This window comes from Cynocephalus volans, chromosome 1 (genome assembly GCF_027409185.1).
Source record: "Cynocephalus volans isolate mCynVol1 chromosome 1, mCynVol1.pri, whole genome shotgun sequence".
Classification (NCBI taxonomy): Eukaryota; Metazoa; Chordata; class Mammalia; order Dermoptera; family Cynocephalidae; genus Cynocephalus; species Cynocephalus volans.
The window spans coordinates 302,993,208-303,018,856 of NC_084460.1; the positions used below are offsets into that span (position 1 = coordinate 302,993,208).

At 41.3% G+C, this 25,649-nt stretch overlaps 1 protein-coding gene and 1 pseudogene across 7 annotated transcripts in view; both read left to right on the top strand.

Moving 5' to 3' along the window:
• Window positions 1-25,649, top strand: part of FARP2 (FERM, ARH/RhoGEF and pleckstrin domain protein 2) — a 122,521-nt gene that overhangs the window by 9,037 nt on the left and 87,835 nt on the right. For 6 of the 7 annotated variants that reach the window (XM_063095608.1, XM_063095603.1, XM_063095619.1 and 3 more), the window contains exon 2: window positions 5,739-5,922. In XM_063095608.1, the coding sequence (XP_062951678.1) occupies window positions 5,740-5,922 (183 nt within the window). In that variant the 5' untranslated portion in view covers window position 5,739. Of the gene's footprint in view, window positions 1-35; window positions 115-5,738; window positions 5,923-25,649 lie in introns of those variants that run through there. The other variant, XM_063095615.1, reaches the window with a different exon arrangement.
• On the top strand, window positions 10,684-15,662 carry LOC134390318 (G-rich sequence factor 1-like; annotated as a pseudogene).

Sequence of the window (25,649 nt, forward strand, 5' to 3'; positions counted from 1 at the left end):
CCCTTCCTGGTGTCTGAGGGACAGCGTTGCCCAGCATGTGGGTCCTCCTCTGCCATTGGGCTTTGTGCAGGTGATGCAGCCATCCTGAAGCACCTGGTGGAGACGTGTGTGCAGGTGGGTTCTGCAGCACCCGTTTCCTCTGGCTTCTGGTACTGAACGTGGTTTCTGTGATGCTCAGTCCACATTGGCTTCCAGCTGACAGCATAGCCATATTCCAGGGAGGAGGTGTGTGTTTATGCAACCATATTCTGTGGAGGGGTGTGGATATCCCCACCGGCCATCCAGCTGTTTCTCATCAGCAATTTGAGGCCTTGCCTTGCAGTACATGTCAACGTTTTTTCTCAGCTTCCTCACATTGCTTAAATTTAGTTACTTATTCTGAAATCATCAGTCATGCTTAGAAAGGGAATTAAAAAGGACCCACCTCTTGCTACACTGTAGTAGAGGTAGTGCTGCCCAGGGACAAGGGACTAGGTCCACTTGAGTATTATCAGCAGTAGAAGTTCATTTCTACCACTTTAGTGGGTTTTAGGCATGTGAGACAAGTGGAATGAAAACATTCTGCCTTTTTTGTTGGTCAGTATAGAAATTTGTTTTTTGATTCTCCTAAAAGAGGCAATGAAAAATATTGGAAGGAAGGTGAATTTTTATTGCACAACAGAAATTGTAGCCAACTTTCTTTACTGCGGGTGTTAGACTGTACTTTTTTCTAGGGAGCCATGCACTGATTTTCCAGCAGAAGAGGAAGAATATTGGTGGCCATGTCAGGGCCCAAGCTCTGGCTCCATCACCTCTGAGTTATGCATTCCTTGGCAGGCCTTTTTTTTTTTTCTTTTATAAAAGTTATTTTTAGAGTAGTTTTAGGTCACAGCAAAATTCAGCAGAAGGTACAGAGCTTTCCCTCTAACTTTTGCCCCCACATTCATGTGTTGTTCCCCCACTATCAGCATCCCTCACCAGACTGGTACATTTGTTACAAACCTGCACTGACATGTCATTATCACCCAAAGCCTTGGCAGATTTTTGAGCTGAATTTTCCAACTTTTAAGATGGAAATGGTATGTCGTGGGCTTTCTATTATTAAGTGAGAATTCGAGCATATACATAGGAACTGAGTTTTTATTAGGTAGCACTAAATGTCAGCAGTAGAAATTGTATCCAGCCACCAGAAATATTTTTACAAATGAAGACTGCAAAGCATTTTATTCACGTGAAATGAAAGAAGATGGAAAAATAAACTTGAGTCCCCCATAGATCCTTGGTTTTTCACGTGGCCACGTTCCTCTGAGTTTCCAGGAAGGTTCTCTGGCAGGAACCAAGAGACGTGGGCAGGGGCTGTTGTTCGGCTCTCAGGATTGCAGAGTCCTAATGTGCCAAGGGCTTAGTGGCCTTGCTATATTTCTAGTCTGGTTTTCATATTCTTACCCATTTCTTATTTATTTATAAGCACATCAGCAAAACAGTGAATTGTGGTAAGGTCACGGCTTATGTCGGGCACGCATTTTTCCTTTCATGTTTCCCGTCGTCAGGCTGGAGGACGCAGTCAGGCTGTGGTGAGTGATGTCAAGTGAGAGGCTTGCTCTTTCTCCCAGAAGTGTCTGCTTATGCTGCCTCTCCTGAAGCAGATTGACAGACCTTGAGACTGATGTTAACTGATACAGCAGTGGTTACCTATCGGTTTTCTATTAAGTTCTTTACTTTTTAAGCTTTCTTAAACTTAGTAATAAACTTAAGTCTTAAAGTCTTAAACTTCAGTCTTAGTCTTAAGGCTGAGTAATTATTAAAGGGGTAGTTTATGACACATTGCTATTGTGTAACAGCAATCAAATTTTTCTTTGGAATATCAGCAACAGGGTATCTCAGGGTCACTTCTCTTAAGTGAAAGTGTCTTGAGATCAGCCTCATGAAGAAGCATGTCTTATTGTGGCCTTGTATCCCAGCCTCAGCCGTGTTGATGTCTTACTTTGGACTAGATGAAAACTGGGTGGTATGTTTGCTGCAAACCCGCAAAGATGTCCTCTTGTGAGCCACATACTTCAGAAGAGAGCTTTGGTATTCCTTGAGCCAAGAAGAGTGTTTTTCATTTGTCTAATATGTCTTTTGTTTTCATGAGAGGAAGCAGTGTTAAATAAAAAATTTGCTGTTTTAAATATATTTTTATTATAAAATAAACTCAGATGTAAAAAATACATGAATCAAATGTGTGGCATAATGAATTATAAAGTGAGCTCTGTCCAGGTCAAGAAACAGAACTGTGCCATATCCCAGGGATGGCCTCTCCCACCAAGAAGGACCATTATCCTAACTTTTCTGATCGTAACTTCCGTGTGTTTTCTCTTTATAGTTTTATTTCCTGAATGTGCATCTCTAGGCACTGTGAGTTAGTCTTGCCATTTTTTTAGTAGTATGTGTTTAGACATGACTTTCCTATTATGAGTAGAAGAGAAAGAAGCTGAAGAAATTTTTCCATCTAAAGTTTAAAAAAGTGTATCAACGAGAATTAGTGGAATAAATAAGATAAGCAACTTTTTATTTATTTTTTATTTTTATTTTAACATTTGCTTGTACATGTTTGTGGGGTAAAGTGTGTTATTTCAATATGTGCATATACTGTACAAGGATTCACTTAAGAGAGATAGCGTAGTTTTGTACCTGTTAGGCCACCACTTTTCCTATCCCCCATTCCCTTCCCCTCATGACATCTGGTAATCAATATTCTTTCTACTCTCTACTTGTATGAGAACCACTTCACTTAACATGATTGTTTCTAGTTCTATCCATGTTTCTGCAAATGATAGGATTTTTTTTTTTTTTTTTTAGCTGAATAGTATTCCATTGCTTATATATACCACAGCTTTTTTTATCCATTTATCTGTTGATGGACATTTAGGTGGATTCCATCTCTTGGCTGTTGTGAGTACTGTTGTAATGAACATGAGAGTGCAAAGATTTCATTTCTGGGTATCCACCCAGTAGTGGGATAACTGGGTTGTAAGGTAGATCTATTTTTAGTTCTCTGAGGAACCCCCATACTTTTTTCCATAATGGCTGTACCAATTTATATTCCCACCAACAATGTGGGTGGGTTCCCCTTTCTCTGCACCTTCACCAGCCTTTGTTACTCTCTTGTGTTGATAACAGCCCGTCTAACTGGGTGAGATGATACCTCACTGGGGTTTTAATTTGCATTTCCCCTATGATTAGCGAGGTTGAGCATTTTTGCACGTACCTGTTAGCCATTTGTATGTTTTCTTTTGAGACATGTCAGTTCAGGTCCTTTGCCCATTTTTTAATTAGGTTATTTGGTTTTTCACTGTTGAGTTATTGGTTTTTGGTTGCATTGTTTGAATTCCTTATGTATTCTGGATATTATCCCCTTGTCTGATATAACAGAAGTGACTTCTAAAAATATATTTTGTATATATATATTTTTTTGGAATTGTAATCTCACTTAAGGGAAAGCATTGTTTGGGTGACCAAAGTAGAACATCCTATACCTGTTTCAGTATTTGGTAAGTGTTGTGAATTGACCAAGAACTTATAGATCATTTATTTCTCATTTCATCTGTTTTCACATTTGAGGTACCTTGTAGGAGGGAGTTTTCTTCATTTACATTCCCTTACTTTTGCATTAAATACCCAATAAATAAAATTTGTGAAATTGAAATTAAAAAGCTCATATTTGTGTTTCTCTAAAACCACATATGTCTTATGATTAACATTAGGGGTGTGAAAACAATAATTTTCTAAATTGTTCTGTCTGTGGCCATAGTCTTTTGTCACTGTAGTTTGTACAATGCGTTGCATGATAAGACAGTTCATGTTCTTTGATGTCAGTGACATTAAATAAATACTTAGCAAACGTTTACAGTAAGAATTAAGCTCCTGCCCTCCGGGAGCACACAGCATGGAGAGAGACCTCTGGAGATGATAGGTGACTGTTATTCTAAGCCAGACGTGTGGCTTGCTAATAAACGTGCAGTCGGGGAGGGGCAGGGCCAGTCTGTCCACCAGCGTTTGAACCAGCTTTGTGCAGGAGGTGGGTGGGGGTTCGCTTGGTAGACCGATGCACCACCTCCTTATTCCACTCACACTACTCACTTGGCTCTTCTCCCGGGGATTTTAGCTTTCTCGTTTTCTGCTTTCTTGTTGGATAAATTGGATGTGTGTGGAAATTCTCACCCAGATGGGTGGAAGGGTTGTCTTTGTGAGATAGGATTTAAGTATGCAATAGGAGTTGCTTGGCAGTGAGTCATTGAGAAGCTTTTCAGACTTCACTGGAGAGGCAAAAGGTTCTTGGTTTGTTTTGTCGTGATAACAAAATAAGCATGAAAAAGAGGAAAGGCCCAGAGACTTGGAGCATGAAGCTGGCAGCAAGGGGTGGACTAGGAGTTTACTGAGGTTATTTCTTCCAAAGGTTGCTGCCTGTCAGTGGGAGGCATGTTGATGGTGACTAGTGAGACGAAACGACATCTGCTGCACTGACTCTGCCTTGACTAGACGGCTGGCTTGTGTTTCACTCTGTCACTTTTACCATGTCTTTTGCCATATGAGGTTTCGCTGTTAAATATTTTTCTTTAGATTGATATCTAAACATAAATAATACATTTAGGAGGGAAAATTGCCATAAATAATAGGTAACTATATTAATAAATACAATTAAAAACAAGCCGGTGCTATTAGATTGTAGCTGTATTAAAAATTAGGAAGAGAGTACCAGCCAGCCACCAAAAAGACAAAGAGATTAACCCTGTTCAACTTAATAGCTTACAAACTTGCTTCTGCTTCTCCCTTAGCACAACAAGGAGGATTGACAAGGACATGAGTCCTCCCTGGGCCAGCTATTTGAACCTCTTGGACCCTCAGCATGGTCATCTGTTAGGTGAACTGTTAACAGGTTATTGTAAGGACGGGGTAGGGCAGGAGCCGGGAAGGGCCTGGCCTGGGGCAGGTGCCTCCTGATACCTGGTGTGTGGTCCTTGTTACCCTGTCCAGGCTTTCGTTCAGTGCCATATCTGTAATTACCTCCCAAACCAGCAGTGGCACCCACTGTACCCTGGTGAGACACAAATTAGAAAAACCGAGGAGTGCAGAGCTAGCAAAGACAAGCATGGCTGTCTTCATCTACTTTTCTTGGCATTTTCCTCACCGTGAGTGTCTTCTACTCCACATAAAGTCAGCAGAGGTGAGAGACAGTTGCATGAATGCATCAGACCATGCTATGTACTGCCTGGACATTGCGCTGTGTGGTGCCCATTCACCTTTGCTAGAAACAGCACAGTCCAGTGCTTAAAAAGGGTCATCAGCACAATGACTGGGCTGGTGGAGAGAGATGTGCTGGGGACTAGACTAGGCAGCCCAGGAAAGGCGTGTGATCCTCTGGGCCCTCTTTCCTCTGCTAGATGAGTTGTGATGATGTCAGTTGTTAATGAGGTCTCGTGGGTTGAGTGAATTAACGTGTGCCTGGCTCAGAGAACTCCTGGGAAATATTGTTATCGGGGGTGGTGCATGTGATTTTAAGCTGTACCTGTGCATGTATGAGTCGAAGATAATCTTCAGCTCTTTATTTTGATGAAATTTAAGACTCGCAGTAGTTGGCAAAAATAGTACAGAGGGTTCCTGTGTACCCAGTAATTATTTTTTTTTACATTGTTTTAATATCTAAGTAACAAAATTCCTTGGTGTGTGTGTTTTGTCTTGTTTCATTTTCATGTTTTCTTCATTCTTTGCTGGTGAAGAATGGGGGAGCTAGAAGGAACATACAGAGTTCTGCAGACTGCTGGAACACGCTTGGGCGCCCAGACCCTCGTGGGAGTTAGCACCCTTGAGCCTGGGCAGAGGCTCTCACCCAGAATGCTGGAGAAGTGCCTGCACATCAGAGTGGAGCTGCTGGACAACACCGTGGAAGTATTCGACATTGAGGTAAGAAGTATGATTTTTTGGACGCGTATTTCCTTATATTTTCTAAAGGTCAAGTATTACATACCAAATTCCATTTTCTGGTTAGACTTTGCATATTTATCAAGTTGACCAAGAGTACCTTTAGCAACACATAATAAAAGCTTTGGAAACAGTGAATCTGAATTTCTTCTTTTAGTTTGGAAAGTGGTATTCTCCTGTCTTTCCTCTAAAATTCTGATATAGTTCAGTCTCTCTACTCTTCTCTTTTGAGAGGCTGGCTCGGAGGACTACTGAAGTGTACAAACTGGAACCAGGTAGTTTACACCCAGACCTTGCTAGCTTGGCCACCTGGGTACCTGGCCTCCTGGGTGAGGGGATGCCAGTTAGCCTCTGTGAGTGTCAGCTTCCTTGTCTGAAACCCAGGGGCGATTATAGTCCCTTTTTCTCAGGATGGCTGGTGTGAGGATTGATCCAACACCACACAGAGATCCCGGCCTGTGAGAGGTGTTATACAGTGTTGCTGGCATATGACTTGTTTTTCTAGGTTGGTGAAAAATTTTATTAAAATTTTTATTTTGAAAATTCTCTAGTAGTAGATTGCACCAATAATGTTGGCAGAAACAATTGAATGTAGTAAAAATGTATGTATATATCAATGTTTAAGTAATACCGTTTACTTTTTTGATCCACGTGATACATTAGAAAATATTTTCTGTTTCTTTATGAGGTATTAAAACAAATGTTCTTTTTTAAAAATTACTGATTTTCATATATAATGCATAAGTAAATTCTCTTTTTTCTAATATTTTTATATTGCTTTGAAGAAACATTGTTAGAACCTATTCCTGCTCTTAGTGACACAAAAGTAAAGACGAGAGAAAGAACATAAACTCTAGCAGGAGCTTTCTTTGTACTTGGAAATTTCTGTTGAGGAATCAAGATGCTACATAGAAAAAGATTATTGAACTGTGGGCAAGACTGAAGACACCTAAAGGAAACCTTCTTTGGGCTCTGGTGGTGCCTTATTGCAGAATGCAGTGCATGGGGGAGAGGATGCAGAGGGAGCAGCCCGAGGCAGGCACCGTGTGTGGAGCCCTGGGCAAGGCAGTCTCTGGCGGTTGACTGTTGTTTGGTTGCAGGTATCTAGTGCCCGAGATTCACTGTGTCAGAACTCAAGGGCACCCCATAATGCTTTTTTAAGGTCTTATCTGAGGAGGAAATCAAATATCATCTCATCAGGGCCATGGTAACCAAAACCAGTAGGTCCTGTCTGTCCAACTCCCATGTCACTACTGTTGCAGGGAAGGTAGTCTGAAAGTTGGATGCCCCTCTCGCCAACTCTTGGGTGACTTCTCTGTAGGAAACAAGTTAAAGGTCTGGGAATTTAATTGGGCTCCCAAATCTTTTCTAGTCAAATATTTGGAAGCGTTTCCACCATATAGTCTTCCTATGATAAATGCATTTGCTATGGTTCAGGCTTGTGAAAGGTTCAAAATTTTTTTAAAAGAAAAAGAATTGCACTATTTAGTGTTTACTTACAGAGTATCTTTGTCCTGCTTGATGGTCTTTATTAACCGAAACTCAGACTCAAGAAAAAAAAGCACACATTTGTTTTTGAGTCATAAATAAGATGTAATTCTTCTCTGAGAAATTTGCTTTTACTAAGTATCTGGGTTATTTTATACCTGAAAAAAACAGAGATACCATTATGTGAAGGTTTCAAAATATTTAGAGTTTTAATAAGTTGAGATTATTGTTTCTGTTAATCATATATAACTATCATATTTGGTTTTTTTTACATACCTGGCAGAATTACCAGAAATGAAGGAATTTTATTTGGAAAAAATTGCTGTTGCATATCGTACTTTTTACATTGTGTTACCCACTGATGCATACCTTTTAGGGGGGATCAAAATTTAATGTATTGTATTTTAAGTTAGCTGTATTCTGCTTCCAAGTACCCTATCCTCCCCGACTGTAGCAGTTAGCTTTGCTAAGTAACAAACCAGCCCAAAACATAATAGCTTATAACAACAAACATTTAACAGTTGCCACATGTCTGTATGTTGATTTGGAGGTTCTTCTGGGCTGGGCTGTCTAGGAGGGGGCTGGATGGTCTAGGATGGCATTACCTACACGACTGGGGCCCCAGCTGGAACCTCTCTGTGCAGAATCTCATCTTCCTGGGAGCCCACTTGGCCTCGTTTGCGTGGTCATGAAAATGTTCTCAGTGCTGGAATGGGAGCTGTGAGGTCTGTTAGAGTCTCGGCTTAGAATTTGTCCACTATCACTTCTGTCGTGTTTTATTGATCAAAGTAAGCTATCAGGCCAGCCCAGATTTTAGGAGTGGAGAAGCAGAGTCACCTTGATTGGGGGTGTGGCAAGGAATTGGTGGCCATGTTTTGCAGTCTACCCCAATAACTGTTGCCAGTGGAGCAAGAATGCAGCCTCTGTAAGTGAGACTGTGAAGCTCTAGGGTCTGGTGTCAATGGCTGGGCTGGTGTGTAGGGCTTGCCCTGAGTGGACAGAACCCCGTCCTCCAAGAAGTGCTTCCTCCATAGCCCCATGGAAGGGTCTGGCCCCACAGAGGCAAGTTTACCCTGCTCCTTTCTCCCCACTGTCTCCTGCAGGCTACAGCTCTTTGGATCGAGGCAGGTTGCCTGACCCAGGCCTCCCCTCACTGTCCCACCATTACTCATCCACTGGTACTCTCTCTCCTTGCCTCCCCCCATTTATATTTGGACCAAGAGCCCAGCCGTTGTCTGGTGGGCTTTGCTGTTGGACCTGTGGGCTGGTGCACGGCTGCAGGGCAGTGACATGTAGGGCAGTGAGATCCCTGGCTGGCAGATCTGTCCTAGCACTTGCCAGTCATCTCCTTCCTTGGAATGCACATTCTGGGAAGGCATGAGCCTTATCCTAGCCACTTCTGTATCTACAGCATTTGGAACAGTGCCTCGCTCAGTAAATGTGTATCAGATGATGAAATCAAAAGTTAGATTTGGTTAACGTGCTTCCTTTAAGAGAACATTTTCCTCTATAGCAGTGTTTTGCAACCTCAGGGATTCAGTTTTGTTATGTTTTGGGGGGTTTTGGCCATTCACACCTATCTTATTGTCCGTTTGCTGGATTTTTTTCTTTTTTTTTCACTTAAGTCTTAAGCAGTAGTGTCTTTCAGGGATGTATGCTAATATTATACTTGAAAAACACCAGCTTCTGCTTATAAATGGCTACAAAACACTGGCATCGTGTGGGATTGTGCAGAATCTCCCTAGTTGATATTGAAAGTTTATATTTAAGGGACCTTTTTAACTTAGGGAAGAATCTGACATTTAGTTGTTTTTAAAATGCTTATTTTTTGCCTTAATGAAAATACAGAGCAACTTGGCCTGAAGACCTCAGGGTTGGTGCTCATGTTTGTCTGTGCATGCAGAGTCTTGGTTAACTGTTTCATGTCTGTCTTCAACAAGTAAGACAGTGTTGGCTGTCCTCATTATACTTCCTTTATTTTAGAAAGGTGAGAGAATTTTAAAATACAGCTTCTGTTAAAGATGGCGGAATAGACAGTCCCCAGCGTCACTCTCTCCCACAAATCTGCCAATTTACAACTATTAAAAAGTAACGACTGTCAAACTGGGGCCACTAGAGCTCAGGGGAAGAGGAGGAGAGTCCTATGGAGTTCATGAAAGCAGGAGAAGTCATGATGAGAGAGAAAGGATCTCTCCTACTATTTCGAGCCCCAGCTGCTTTAAGGCCAGAGCTGGTGAGCACATGGAGCAAGAGCTGGCAAAAGCCACAGCTGTACCTTTCATATGAAGTTGCTTGGAGGCAGCAGGGGAGAAGAGGGCCTTGGTGGGCCCCTGGCCAGCAAGACCACTAACAGGGTTCTTGTGGACCCACATAGGAATGAGGAACCACCAATAACTGAAAATAGGAGCCACTCGGAGGCCAGTGAGTCATCACAAGGGACTGGAGCATGGCCTGTCCCATGGGAAGTATTTGGAGTGAAGGTGGTGGGGAAGATGGGCTCACTGGGGGGAACATTAGGGTACAGCATGGACAGCTGATCTGCTCTGCAATCAGCACAGGGCCACTCTGTGTAGACTAGTCAGGAATACAGAACTGCAGGGGGTGCAGTTTACTGAAAAGACTCAGGCCCAGACCAGAGTTTCCACACAACCCAGGTGTATCAGACCTCACAAGACCTGGAAGTTCTTACAAGATCAACAATTAAAACTTGAGCTGCACAAAAAGCCTTCCCCAGGGAATCAGCAGCAAAGCAGCAGTTTAGCTCAACCACAGGGCTTAAGTGCTGGTCCCCACAGGAAGTTCCCTCATTTTAGAAGTAAGCAAAGGACAACAAATTAGTTCCAGTGCAGAGTTTAAGTGGTGGAAACAGCAAATAATCCAACACAGAACTGAAAGAAAAAACAAAATACCCACAGATCAGAGACAAAGTTTGATATTAACCAGTATAGGTCTAACGCCACCAAAGAACACCTAGGAAACCTAGAAAGACCCAGACACTCCCTGGGCTCCTGAGCCAGGGAGGGGGGAGGGCCAGGGGCCTGAGTCATGCCCCCCAACATCTGCAACCAGCCCAGCAACAACCACCAAGCCACCACAGGAAGTGCCCCAGGCTCCAGAGCTCGGGTGGTAGGGGGCTGAGGGCCTCAGCCACACACCCCCAATATCTGCAACCAGCCCATTGATCACCACTGAGCCACTGCAGGAAATGCCCTGGGCTCCCTAGCCAGTGTGGTGAGGGGGCCAAGGGTCTCAACAATGCCCTCGCGACATCTATATCCAGCCCAGCAACTACTGAGCTGCCGCTGGAAGCCCCCTGGTGTCCCCTGCCAGAACAAGGGGGGTGCCACAGGCTGACCACACTCCCCTCCTTCTTTCTCCTCCCACCCTATTTCCCTCCCCCTACCCCCAACTGGTTTGCAACAACATCTTAGAATGTAAAAAATATTATCAATAAATAAATAAATTTAAAATTTAAAAAAAGGTGAGCTCTGCAAGTCTTCCATTTTGTTTCTGTCTCCCAGAGGGTGCAAGTGAAAATCTGTTTTCTGTCAAGGCAGACTGTCACAAGAATGCGAACAATTTAGTGCAAAAACTGCTGGCCAAGAAGCTGGTGGAGCAGATGGAGTATAGGGGAGTACTTTGTTCCAGCTCTTCCTTTCTAGACTAGTAAAGCACACTTGTTTAATTCTTGCCACTCATAAGCCGGGATTGTTCAAAGCTAGAAGCTAGGGTCTGTTCTTTCTTGTTCAGTATTGCCTAGCATTGAAATGTGAAGTTGAGCTGAAACTTAACAGCTTTATAGAGATATAATTTACATCCCATATAACATCCATTTAAAGTGTACACTTCGGTGGAATTTAATATTCACAAAAATGTGTAACTGTCACCACGGTCATTTTAGACCATTCTGATCACCTCAAGAACAAACCCCACACCCTTGAGCCGTCCTGTCCCTATCCTCCATGGCCCTTCCGCTCAGCTCGAAGCAAACGATTTCCATCTCTATGGATTTTCCTGTTCTGGACATTTCATATGAATGGGATCATATGATATGTAGTTCTTTGTAACTGGCTTTTTCACTTCGTATATGTTTTAAAGGTTCATTCATTTTGTAGCATGTGTCTGTACTTTATTCTTTTTTGTGGCTGAATAATATTCTGTTGTATGTTACACCAGATTTTTTATCCATTTCTCAGTTGATGGACACTTGGATTGTTATCACCTTTTGGCTATTATGAATAATGTGTGTACAAGTTTTTGTAGGGATATATGTTTTTAATTCTTTTGAGTAGATACCTAGGAGTAGAATTGCTGGATCATATAGAAACTCTAGATTTAATCATTAGAGGAACTGCCAGACTATTTTCCAAAGTAGCTGCACCATTGCAGTGCTATGATGATTCTAGTTTCTACACATTCTTACCAACACTTATTATTTTCCAACTTTTTTTATTCCAGACTTCCTAGTGGGTGTGTGAAGTATCTCACTGTGGTTTGAGATGATATTTTAAAGGTATTTTTAATAGCTAAAGAAGGGAGGTTCCACTGCCCCTCTGCTCGTGCAGCAGCCACTCCCCAGGCCCCGCATAGCATCTGGAGTCCAGGCTAGGCCTGCTCCTGCTGGACAGGGCCTCCCACTGCAGCCACCTCGTCACTGGCCCTTGCATACCCCTCTGCAGCCAGGAGTCCAAAAGTACCTACCTGGAAGACCTTCCACCACTCCCTAAGTATGAATTGGCCCCGTCCAAGTTAGGAGAGGAAGTGGATAATGTTTATCTTGTTCAAGTGCAAAGATTGCCTTAGTCATGCACTGTAGAAGTTGTGCTTAACTTTCTCAGACTGCAGAATCTGCAATGCTGACAGTGAAGTATGTTTCCTCTGAAATGGAGATGGGAAATGAAGAGGAGATGCCTTAATTGAAATGGAGTCAGAGCAGGATGTGCAAAAAGCCTAGAGAAGCACCACATGTGCCTGGGTCAACGTCATGTGGGAGTTGATGAGATAAACAGTGAAGACATGGATGACTTAATGAAGAGCCTGCAGGTAAATCTTCACCTGTGGTAGGTGATGGCGTGCTTCATTTGAGAGAACTTCCTTATAGTTGCAATGCGAAAGACATTGTAGACTTCTTTGCACGACTGAATATAGTAGTCATTACTTTTGTGATGGACTATCGAGGGAGAAGAAAAACAGGAAGCCTATGTACATTCTGAAGAACCAGAAATGGCCAACCAAGCCCTGGAGAAACACAGAGGAGAGATTGGTAACTGATGGAGTTTGGACGTGTTGTCTCCTCCAAAACTCATATGGAAATCTGATCCCCAATGTGGCAGTGTTGGAAACTGATTGAGTCATGGGGGCGGATCCATCGTCACGAATGGATTAATGCTCTCCCTGGGGGAGGGGAGATTAATGAATGAGTTCTCGCTCTCTTAGTTCCCACAAGAGCTTGTTGCTTAAAAAGATCCTGGCACCTCCCCTCTTTCTCTTTGGCTTCCTCTCTCTCACTTCCTCTCACCATGTGATCTGCTTGTACCCGCCGGCTGCCTGCCGATTTCCGCCATGAGTAGAAGCAGCCTGAGGCCCATGCCAGATGCAGCTGTCCCAGAATCGTAAGCCAAATAAACCTCTTTCCTTTATAAATTACTCAGTCTCAGGTATTTCTGTTATAGCAACACAAAACGGACTAATACAGAGAATTGGTAGCAGGAGTGGGGTGTTGTTATACAGATACCTGAAAATGTGGAGGCAGCTTTGGAACTGGGTAATGGGCAAAGGTTGGAGGAGTCTGGAGGACTTAGAAGAAGGAAAAAAGATGAGGGAAAGTTTGGAATGTCGTAGAGACTTATGTGATGGTGAGCAGAATGCTGATAGAAATGTGGACAGTAAAGGCCATGCGGATGATGAGGTCTCAGATAGAAATGAGGAACTTACTGGGAATTGGACAAAAGATCACCCTTGCTACACCATAGCAAGGAATCTGGCTGCATTGTGTCCATGCCCTTGGACTTTGTGGAAGGTGGGACTTAAGAGTTGTGAACCAGAGTATCTGGCGGAAGGAATTTCCAAGCAGGAAAGCATTAAGGACGCTGCATGGTTATTTCTAACAGCCTATGCTGAGTTATGGCAGAAAAGGCATGATGTAAAGCCAGAATTTAAGATGGGAGCAGAGCGTAAAGATTTGGAAAATTTGCAGCACGGCCATGTGGTAGAAAAGCAGAGAGCATGCAATGGTGCTGCCCGGCAACCATTAGCTAAGAAGAGCAGTACAAAGGAAAGAGATTATCAAGAGAAGGAGAAAAAGGACTGAAGGCATTGCAGAAGCCTCTGGGGCTAACCCTTCCGTTTCAGGCCCAAAGGCCTAGGGAGAGAGAATGGTCTTGGCAAACAGGCCTGAGGCACCCTGCATGGCCTTGCTGCCCAGGGCCACCTGGAGAAGCTGCTTCCACCACCAGCACCCCAGCTGCTTTGGCTGCTCCAGCTGTGGCTAAATTGGCCCCAGGTGTGGCTGGACCCACAGCTTTGGAAAATACAAGCCGGAAGTCTTGGCGGCATCTACGTGGTGTTAGGTCTGCAGGCTCATAGAATGATAGAGCTGGGAAGGCTTGGGAGCCTCCACCCAGATTTCAAAGTATGTATGGAAAAGTTTGGGGGCCCAGGAAGAGATCTGTCACAGGGGTGGAGTCACCACAGATAGACTTCGCTAGAGCAATGCCGAGAAGAAATGTGGGGTCAGAGTTGCAGCAGAGAAACCCCAACAGCACCATGCCTAGTGGAGCCGTGAGAGCAGGACCGCCATGGAGACCCCAGACCTGTGGAGCTACCAGAGTGGAACACCAGCCTGGGAGAGGTGAAGTGTGGTCCAAGACCAGGAAAGCCATAGGAGCAGAGCTGCCCAAGGACTTGGGGACCCAACCCCCACACCAGTGTGCAGAGGCAGTCGAACATGGAATCAAGGTACCTGATTCGCCAGCCTTGAGATTTAATGCCTGCCCTGCTGGGTTTTGGACTTGTTTGGGACCTGTTTTTCCTTTCTTCTGACCTATTCCTCCCTTTTGGAATGGGAATGTGTACCCAATGTCTGTTCCACCATTGTATCTTGGCAGTAGATAAATTTGGTTTTCACTTTTACAGGTTCACAGTTGGAAGGACTTTTGCTTTTGGTCTCAGAGGAGACTTTGGACTTTTAAGTTGGTGCTGGAGCAAGATAGAATGATTGTATTTTGTATGTGAAAGGGACATGAGTTTTGGGGGGCCAGGAATGGAATGATGGAGTTTGGATGTGTTGTCCCCTACATAACTCGTGGAAATTTGATCTCCAGTGTGGCAGTGTTGGAAACTGAATCATGGAGGCAGATCCCTCATGAATGGATTAATGCTCTCCCTGGGGGAGGGGGGATTAATGAGCGAGTTCTCACTCTATTAGTTCCCGCGAGAGCTCGTTGCTTAAAAAGACCCTGGCACCTCCCCCCTCTCTCTTTTGCTTCCTCTCTCTTGCTTCCTCTCTTTTGCTTCTTCTTGCCATGTGATCTGCTTGTACCTGCCGGCTGCCTGCCGCTTTCCACCATGAGTAGAAGCAGCCTGAGGCCCATGCCAGATGCAGCTGTCCCAGAATCGTAAGCCAAATAAACCTCTGTTCTTTATAAATCACCCAGTCTCAGGTATTTCTGTTATAGCAACACAAAACGGACTAATACAATAACCGACATGTAGAGATATTTCCAAGCAGAAGGAATGAAGTTCAAACACGTGTTGGTTCTTATAAGGGAAAGAAAACGGCATTTTCTCCTACTGCTGAGTATATAAGTGAGCCAGAAATGGTCTTTGAAGAAGAATATGAAGTCAGTGAGGATATTCGACCCACAACAGCTGTTTAAGTGAAAAGGAAGTAGAACTGCCTGAAGAGATGTCAGAAGAGCTTCCAGAAGTTGTTGACTTTGGGACTACGCCTTTACTACATTTTGTCCACATGAGAGGATTGTCTTTCCAAGTCAATTCCCAAGACATTATACATTGTTTTGCTCCACTGAAGCTTGTTAGAATCACCATGGGATGCAGTTCCAGCAGGAAAGCCGCTGGGGAAGCTGATGTGCACTTCAGTGCCCATGAGGATGCTGTTGCAGCTGTGCTCAAGGATCGGTCCATGCTCACTACAGGTACATTGAGCTGGTGCTGAGCTCATGTCCAGGAAGGAGATGAGACTTCCAGGGACTCCAGACAGTAAAGACGAAGCAAGAAGCACCCTTCATTTGCACGTCTTCCCTGGACATGGGTGCAGAGCTCCAGTGCACTAGCAGCAATTGCTAGAAGGAGGGTCTGCGGTTGGGGTTCATTGCTTCTAAGAATTAATGGTGGACTGTTTGAAAGAAAAAGAATTCAATTTGGAGTTATGAAATTAACCATAAATTGAAATTTTTGTTTGAACTGTTCAGAATCTGATTTTAAAATCTGGTCTTTATTTTATATGATTAAACAGTTTGTTTTCATAGAGGATATATTACCCTTTGTAAATACTACATATTTATAGTCAGCACTGTACCTTAAAATCTTTCTCCCATTTAAAAAATAATCTGTTCAGGGCCGGCCCCGTGGCTCACTCAGGAGAGTGCGGCGCTGGTAGCACCGAGGCTGTGGGTTCAGATCCTGTATAGGGATGGCCAGTGCGCTCGCTGGCTGAGCATGGTGCAGACAACACCGTGCCAAGGGTTGCGATCCCCTTATCGGTCAGAAAAAATAATAATAATAATAATAATCTGTTTAGAGTTTTGTTTTTTGCCTGTGAATCGAGAGCTTTGATTTAAAACTTCTCGGGGAGGTTTCGGTAATGGGCCACAATTATCAACCACATTGTATATCAACAAAATGAAATAAAATAAAATATAATAAATAAATAAATAAATAAAACTTCTCATGGAGTAAAATAATGGTTTATTTTAACCAAATATTCACCAAAGCAAAGAAAGATTTCAGACCTTTGAACCAGTATGGTTTAGCAGAGTAGTTTAAATTTTAGCTGTATTTGATTACTTAGGAATAGAAATTTTTTAAAAAGTCAAAACAAAAAATAAATACCACAGGTTAGTGAGTGTAAATGACAACAGTTTGGTGGTTTTATGTCTTTAGAAATGTTTTGGCTGGCTGGTTAGCTCAGTTGTTTAGAGCATGGTCCTGATAACACCAAGATCAAGGGTTCGGATCCACATACCAGCCAGCTGCAAAAAAAAAGAAAGAAATTTTTTGACTTTTTAAGCTTTGTGCTAATGGCATTTAACATTGGTGCCTGTCCACTTACCAGGGAATTCTAGCCTCAACTTAAAAGTTGTCTGAACCCTCCCCCTCTTTTTCTGGTGTGGGGTAAACCTTAAGGGTGAGGTTAGTCTCAAAATTGTGAAGTGTCATATCAGAACTGTCCAGGCTGGTAAGGACATTAATGGCTTCTCTTGAATTTTAGCCAGCTCTAGATAGGAAAAAATCTAAGTCTCATCATTTGCTTTTTTAATGGGGTAGCACATCCCATGTTTTAGAACAAGTAGGGGTGCCTTACTTAAATAAAAATAACATTTAATGTATAATCGTGTGAAAGGTTTATGGGTTAAATTGTACTTCTGTCACATTGTGGCACTACCTCCTGAGTATTAAACAGCTTGTTACTTAAATATTGGACAAAATGGCTGGCTTCAAAATGTAGTCATTAATAAACTAACTCTATGTGCACCTGTGTAGGAGAATCAAAGTCCTGTATACCCTCTTGGCCCTGTTCCTGTTCTCAGGGTGACGACTACCACCAGGAGATGCAATTCCAGATCTTAAAGTTTAATTTGCCCAGATTCCTGAGTCGTATCTGGAAGAGAGACAGTGTCTTCTCTCACTCAATACTTAATCATCTTTGATTAACAGCTAAGATCCGAAATCACTGTGCTGTAAGTAGTCAATAAGTGAAGGCTTGTTTCAGGCTTGGGGGGTGGGGTGGGGAGCTAAACAAGGGAGGGCTTGGAGCCAAAAATATGAGAATTGTGTCATTAAAAAGTTATCTTGGGGGTGGTTTCTTGGACAGATTATGAGTAATTATGAATCAACCCCTGTTGCTGAGGTCAGTTACTACATAAGTAGCTTTTCTGCATCCCAGGGTTTTGGGGATCATGGAGAAAACACACCCGGGGTTTGTCCAAGGAAATGAAACTGGCAAAGAGCAGAAACTTACTAGTAATATTTTTTAAAAGCATTTTAAAAGTTTAATTTAGAGTTGTCATGCAGGTTTTTGAAGTAGGAATTTCTATTGACACTGTATTTTTAAATCAGTTTTTATCTTATTTGTAAGTAATAGCTACCAAGACCTATGATTACTCACATCCATTTAAATCATTTGCTGAAACAAACATGCTTACGAGAATTTTGCAAGGTAATAAAGTAAGATTCACTTTGTATTTCTTTATATTGATTAATAATTAGATTGAAATACTACTTTTCGTGTGGAAAGGCATTTATTGTAGTGTGTAAAAGAAAGGGAAAGAATATATACAGATGTATGATGGATTCAGGATGGAGCCCTGTTTGTGGATATAGACTTCAATTATGTCTTATTTTGAGCGATTTTTGACATTTATTGATGGGGTATTTAGCTCCCAAAGGTCCATCAGTGGCTTTTTTTTTCATCTAGTAAAGTCTTGATTTGTTTTCAGTTGGTTAAATGAATTCTGTGGCTTTGAACATAGAAATCTGGCCTCAGCTCTAGAGAGTCATAAATTTCTTTTAATACCATCTGGAAGCTGTCCCTTGTCCTGCATGCTAGGTTGTGCAAAACCATGTCAGGTGTGAGAAGTATCTAATTCTGGGTGCAGTGGAGGGGAGGTCAGGCAGGTGATGGAGACCCGATCCTAGAGAGGTCTTCTCCAGGCTTTGTAGAGGGCAAGATGTCTAGAACAGTTATATTTCATTAATTCACAATTCACTGTCAGGTTTAGGAGTTACTGTGAGTTATAGCTTTTCTATGATGTGAAAGTTAGTATTTGGAGAAAGTGGTATTTAGTGATTAGAAGAACCTCTTGCTCCCCTGGTGCAAGTGGAGATCGAGTCCTCATGAGCATGAAGGTTTTCTTTATTATTCTTTATCTATTTTCTCATGTTCCCCTTTTCTTTAAAATACTTAAATTTTTTAGGGTGGGCTTTCTTTTTCTTTCTTTTCTTTCTTTAAGAATTGCAGGGCTGGCCAGTTACCTCAGTTTGTTAAAGCACAGCCTTGTAACACAACGGTGAAGGTTCAGTTCCCCATGCCGGCCCGCTGCCAAAAAAAGAAAGAAAGAAATCAGAAACAAAATGCATTAAGAATTGCAGAAGCTTTAGCTTAAGAATGTGACCAGTAGGAGGACAAATTCTCCACACAAATGATAAATGTTTGAGGTGATGAGTATGCTGATTAACCTGGTTTAATCATTATACATTGGTTACATACATCGAAATATCACCCAGTACCCATAAATATGTATAATTATTATGTGTCAATTAAAAATTTAAGGGTATCTCAGTAAATCTAAAACTGTTCTAAAAAATAATGTCTAACAAAAAAAAATTTTTTTAATTGCAGAAGCTTTAGCTTGAATATGTAACCAGTTGAAGGACAAATTCTCAGCCATGAAGTGCTGTGCTAGAAAACTTTAACTTGTTATTCCAGTAAAAACTTAATGCTTTCATTGTGGCCTAGAAAAAAGTCAAAGTTCCAGAAAGTGTCATAGCCAGATGTTTGTCATTGCTCCCACATGAACATCCTAAATATGGCAAATAAACCGCCTTAGAACTTATTTTGGTCTGACCTCAGAAGAAAAAGTTAGTAATTCAGCATCTGAAATTTGGGGATAATATAGGTTTTATACAAAAGCTCTTATGTGTTTCTAGGATACACAGCTATTATGTGACTCCATCCTAGCTTTTAAAACCTGTTATTCTGTCTTGAAAAGTTGATCTATTTCTTTGGCCCTCATGCCCAGGAATGTGGTAGGGTGGTGTATGGCAGAGACGTGGATGTTTTTATTCTCAGTTACCCAATTGTGTTATTGGAGCTCCCAGTGCCAGCTTCCCCAACCCACCCCAAGACACACACACAAGCAAGGTTGGTATGTTACATACAATCTCTGATAGATTATAGAATTATGATGACCGATGAAGTCAGGCTAGCAAATGGAAAAGAATAGGGAAATGTCATCCTGTTGATCCCTGTTTCAGTAAAAATCCTGTGACCGCAATTGTGTAACAGAGAGTAACAAAGTTATTTCAGGATCTCAAAGTTATTTCTGAGGGTCATAGAAATGAAACTTGCTAGCTGGGTTACTTTGTCTGGTAATGCCATTTCTTGTGCACTGAAGAGTTCTAGCACTTGGTGTGGTTTATCTCATATCAGGCCAAGGCAGGAGAGAAGCCTTTGGGTGACTGTTGCAGTAACCGCGTACATGGCCAGGACACGGTGTGGATAGGGTGGGAACAGGGGAGGTGGTGAGAATCAGTTGCGTCCTGGAGATATTTTGAAGGTGAAGCCTTCAGGATTTGCTGGCACAGATGTGGGGTCTTTGAAACCAAGAAGCTCAAGGTGATGCCAGGGCTGGGCCTTAACTTTGGGGAGAGCCACTTTGGTTTGGGGCCGCATGGAGTTTGAGGGGCTCCTTAGGCATCTGAGTGGAGGGTTCTTGGGCACTGAGGAAGGATTGTTCCCATAACCTCGAGGAGCCTGAACACTCTGGTTCATAGTTGCGAGGGATGGGGGGCATTGCTGTGACCTTCCAGAAGGTTCTGACACTGCCTTTTTGTGAAGCTGTGATTGTCATCCTACCAGCTAAGGGTGAAGCACCAAGTGTCACAGATGTTCCACTGTTTGGATGAGGAGACAGCTTTGCTATATTGTCATCAGTCCTCAACTCCTGGGTTGCAGTAATTATGGGCTTTTATTTTTAGAGATTTTGACTAGTAGTTAAAGAAAACATTAAAAGCATCTGTAGGTGCTTCTTAACTGTTATTTTTATAGTGCTTTGGAATGTTCTGTGCACATGGGTAATGCTTTACATGTATAGTTTTGTACTTTATATAAATAACAGCTTCTTTTTGCCACAGTGGCAGAGAGAACCCCAGCCCTCTCTTAGAGGCTTTTCCTGATTGTGATGAAACTCAGAAAGACATTATTTCCTCTTCAGTCCCCAATCTTAAACACCTGCCTGGAACCAATAACCTTCTCAAAAGCTTCATTTTAGACTTCTGTCATAAATAAGCTCATGGATAAATCTAAAGTATATTTTTCTAAAATAAATCTAATGTTCCTGATTATGAAAAACGCATTCCTTCTTAATCTTCTGGTTTTAGATAGTCTTAGTGTTTCCTCATAATTACATTTTTTGGATTTCTTTGGTCCTTACTAATATGCATTCATATGCTTTTTGCATGTGTTGGTATTTGAACTAGAAAAGTCAGGTCTTATAGCAGAAGAAAAGCCGTTTTTTCTGTTAAAGCAATTTTCAATTAAGACAACTCAAAAATGACTAAGGTTCTAGACATTACTGTTCTGTTAGAAAAAAATGTTGGACCATCTAAAAATACATAGTGAGCTCTTTTAAAACAAACATGCTAAATCAAGGGTATTAAGTTTTATAGCTGTTTTTTTCTGGCATTAGATTACATCAGTCTTATGTCTTTTGATAACATAGAATAATAGAAATTTATCCTAATGTAATTGTGAATGTGAATTGTATTAATAAATAAAATTATAAATAAGTCCTAATGTCATGTAAAATTGAACTCATTAACATATTAACAAATAATAAAAATAGACATCTTGGGAGTCTTCTATCAATTCTTGCTGAGAACACAGGGTTTTATTATGAATCTTCAATATTTACTTATTTAGAGGAGTCAGATTTGGAGAGAACTGAGAGCACTAAAGGAAGACAAACTTGTTTTAGAAAACTGTTGCTATAGAAAAGGTTAAGAAAAAAAAGTTATGAAAAACTAAAGCTCTTTTACTGCTAATTTTCCTTGGTTTAGAAATTGATGCAGCTATTTTTAATTATTCAAATCAAATGGATTTATAAAATAATTTCATTTTTCTATTGTATGTTTTACATTTTCCACCCTAGAAAATTTTTTTCATGTAATTTTTCAAATTATACAATTAATGTACTCACAATAAAAAATTCAGTCAATACAAGAGATTATAGAGAAAAATTTGAAATTACCTACTTGCCCACACACAAAAATAACTTCATTGACATTTTGGTCATATTATCTATTTAATTCTTCTGGTCAACTTCCTATCCTTGTTCATGCAAATGTGTGTAGACACACATCAACTACATCACTGCCTTTGTCCTTTTCATCACTTAAGTACTAAGAAGAATTGGCTTCCCGTTGTTACTGTGTCTTTATATCTATTTCTCTTTTTCCCTCCTGTAATTTTTATTTCTTGAGTGTCAACACTGTGTTAATCAGTCCAAAGGTATTCATAATGGTTATATCTTGATGAGCATAGCACTGTTTTCCTCTTGTAAAATGTCTTCTTTTTTTGTCTCACTTAGTGCCTTTTTGGTCTAAATTCAACTATGTATTCTATCCAAATTTAGGTTCTCTTGCTTTTTTTGTTTGTTTGCAATATACTGGTATACCCCTGTCATTCTTTTATTTTCATCCTTTCTGAATTGTTTGTTTTAAATATGTTTCTTGTATACAACCTAATGACTAACGTTGAGGTTTACCACACTCCAAGTGTTGTTCTAAAACACTTTGCATGTGTTATTTCATTTAGTGCTCACTATTAGCATTATTATTAGTTCTATTTATTTACTTATGGATGGATGGATGAATGGCACTGGCCAGAACTGGAATCCAAACCCGTGACCTTGGTGTTATAAGGCTGCACTCTAACCAACTGAGCTAACCAGCCAGCCATTAGTTCTATTTTATACTTGGGAAAACTGAGGTACAGAGAATTTTTAAAGCTTACTTGGTACAGGAGGTTCTAGCTAGGGCAATTAGAAAAGAAAAAAGAAAGAAAGAAAGAAAGGGCATCTACCTTGGAAAGGAAGAAGTAAACTCTCTGTTTACACATGACATTACATTGTGTATAGAAAATCCTAAGAAATTTACTGGAAAAAAAAAAGATATTAGAACTAATAAGGACTTCAGGAAGGTTGCAGGATACAAGATTAATATACAAAGGCTAAATGTATTTCCATACCCTAGCAATGAACAATCCCAAAATAAAAATTAAGACAGCATTTCCGTTTCCAGTACTATCAAAAAAAGAATAAAATACTGTGAATAAATGTAACAAGAGAACCTCAAAACTTGTACACTTAAAACCATAAAACTGTTGAAAGAAATCAAGACGATCTGAGTAAGTGGAAAGGCAGCCAATGTTCATGGATCAGAAAACTTATCTTCAGATTTAACATTATCTGTATCGAAATCCCTGGCTTTCTTACAGAAATTGAAAAGCTGATTCTCAAATTTATATGGAAATGCAACGGATAGCCAAAAATCTAGAATAGTCAGAAGCAATTCCAAAAAAAGAAGAAAGCTGGAGTACTCACACTTTTCCATATGAAAACTCACTACAGAGCTGTAGTGATCAAGATGGTGTGGTCCTGGCATAAAGGTAGACATGCAGATCAGTGGAACACAATTGAGAGTCCCCAGATAAACCCTTACGCTTACAGTCAGTTGATACTTTTTTAAAAATAGTGTCAGGACAATTCAATGGGGAACAAATAGTCTTCAACAAATGGTGCTGTAGCATGTGTACCTGCACATGCAAAGGATGGGCTTGTACCCTCTTCACACCACACCCAGAAACTAACTCAATAATGGATCAATGAGATAAATGTCAGAACTAGAACTATGAAACTCTTGGAAGAAAACTTAGGAGTAAAGCTTCATGGCCTTGAGTTAGAACATGGTTTCTTAGCTATGACACCAAAACTACCAAGAAAGTGAAAATAATGAGAGGAAATATTTACAAATGACATATCTGTTAAGGGACTTATGTCTGGAATATATTTTTTGAAAATAACTTTTGCTGTGAACTTTTTGAATCCCCCTCAAAATTCATATGTTGAAGCCTGACCCCCACTGTGATGGCATTTCCTTTATTAACTATTTTTTAATTTCATGGTGAAATTTTGGTCACAGTTCATCTCTAAGAAGTAACTGTTTCTGCTGAGTGTTCATCTGATGTTTTTTCTGTTTCTTTCCTCCTTTTCTCTTGAATATATTTGAGTATTTGCAGTGTTTATTCTATTTTTGAAGCGGATAACTTGTTCATGGATTGGCTATTTTAAGGAGGTTCTTGTGGGGTTGGCTGGTTATAAGTTAGTTGAAATTTGAAATGTATCTTGTGACTTGAGGTTGGTGTGTGGGTTTGTATGGGGTTTGCTGTGATTTCTTCTTCAGCCCTCCCACCTCTGCTTCTCCAGGCTAGACTGGGCCTGAGTTTCTACTCTGCCACCAAAGTCTCTTCCCATCCTCGTTTTTGCAAGAGAAGACTTAGGTTCTGCGCCTTGGGTGTGCCTTTCATCTTTGATGAGTGTTTCCTGAGGCTTCTGCTGAAGCTTGCCCCGCAACGTCTTACTTGCATCCTCTGTAGACACCGAGCCCCTTGCTCTGTCTCTGTTGCTGTTGGCAGTCCTCCCACCAGTTTTGTGATTCAGGATTTAGGAGTTTCCTAGTTTTGCTGAAAACGGAATTTACATTTTTGCTCCTTCTTTTCCTTTTTGATTTTAAATGATTCTGGCAAAAGACTGAGGAAATGACAACTTATACTCCCATCTTCAATATAGGAGTCACCAGGTGTTTTCTGGATTATTCACACCCTGGCTATCTTCCATAGTCTCCTCTCCTGGAATTCCTCTTAGAAACATTTGTGGTTCCTGAATTTGAATTTTCTTTCATTATTTCCATCTCTAGAAGAATGCTTCTCTTTATTTTTCCACACCACTGATCAGATTCAAGTCTTGTCCACCTGTCGTTCAGGCCTGCTGTTGAGGTTTGATTTCTGGAGTAGTCTTTTTGATTTCCTCTTTTTATTCTTTAGTTGGATTTTCTTCACAGTCTCCTCTCATTTTATGAATACCTTGACCTCTCACATTGACCTTTTTGAGGATTTTTTTTTTTAATTATATTTTCTTTGGTGTACCACACTTGCTCTATTTATCGGGGGCTAATTTCTCTGCTTTTCAGGTAGGTATCTAAAGTTCAGGAGTCTGGTTTAAGTGCCTGGTCAGTCTTAGCTGTCAATGTATTTTTGCAAATGATGTTCCAGAATGATCAGTAGTGATCCTGTTGACCTTTTTTAAAGTTTGATTTTTCCAGGCAGTCTTCCCTTCTGAAAACGATAGTCGCCTGGCTGCCGGGCTGTGGGAGTGAGCGGCGTCCTGGCCAAGGTGGGTGGGTAGGGCACGCTGACAGACAGGTTTCCTCTTTGTGAATGAGCTTTCACAAGTGTGCACAAGTAAGGACAGGCAAGCTGACTGGAACCTCTTCTGTTGATGAGGAAGAAAGAAAGGAATTACCTAAGAGGCCGACTGCTTTAAGAGATTTTACTGCTGAACTTTTATTTTGCTTTTTCCCTGATGCGAAGTGAAAGACAAAAAATAAAAAAAACAATGTATTGATGGCTCAGCTCCTAAGATATATTGGTTAATATCAGGTTGCTTCATGGCTGCTGGTATATGACATATACTGTATGTAACTGTGTTGAGAAAATGGGGTTGTGTGGTGAACTTGGGCCATGTTCACATTAGGCGTATCTTATTTCCTGTGCCTTTGCTCAGGTGGGGGGCTCTCATGGTCCTTCCCTAGTGGGAAAGTATTTCCCGCCATGCCCTTCTGTGCTCACATGGCAGCCTCCCCCACAATGCTGTTGGTTCCTCTGTCAGGAAGCTCATCACAGGTTCTGTGTTCTCAGGCTACCTTCCCCAGCTGGGAGAGGTGCTGGAAAGCATGCTTTTTCTTCTGATGAATTTGGGGATTCATGTAGGGAACTATCAGAACAATGGCTTAAGTGAATCTCTGTTTAGTTACACTCTTCCACTTTTAAATCTCACCTAGTTGTGCAGAGCTTCTGCTATCATTCCATTGCAGTGGTTGTGCTGACAGCTGGAGCTTGGACAAACTGCAGGAGAACCACTGTTGATGTGGCTTCTTTCTCCCACTTTTGGACCCTTCTTTCTGACCTAAGGACGTTGAGGCTG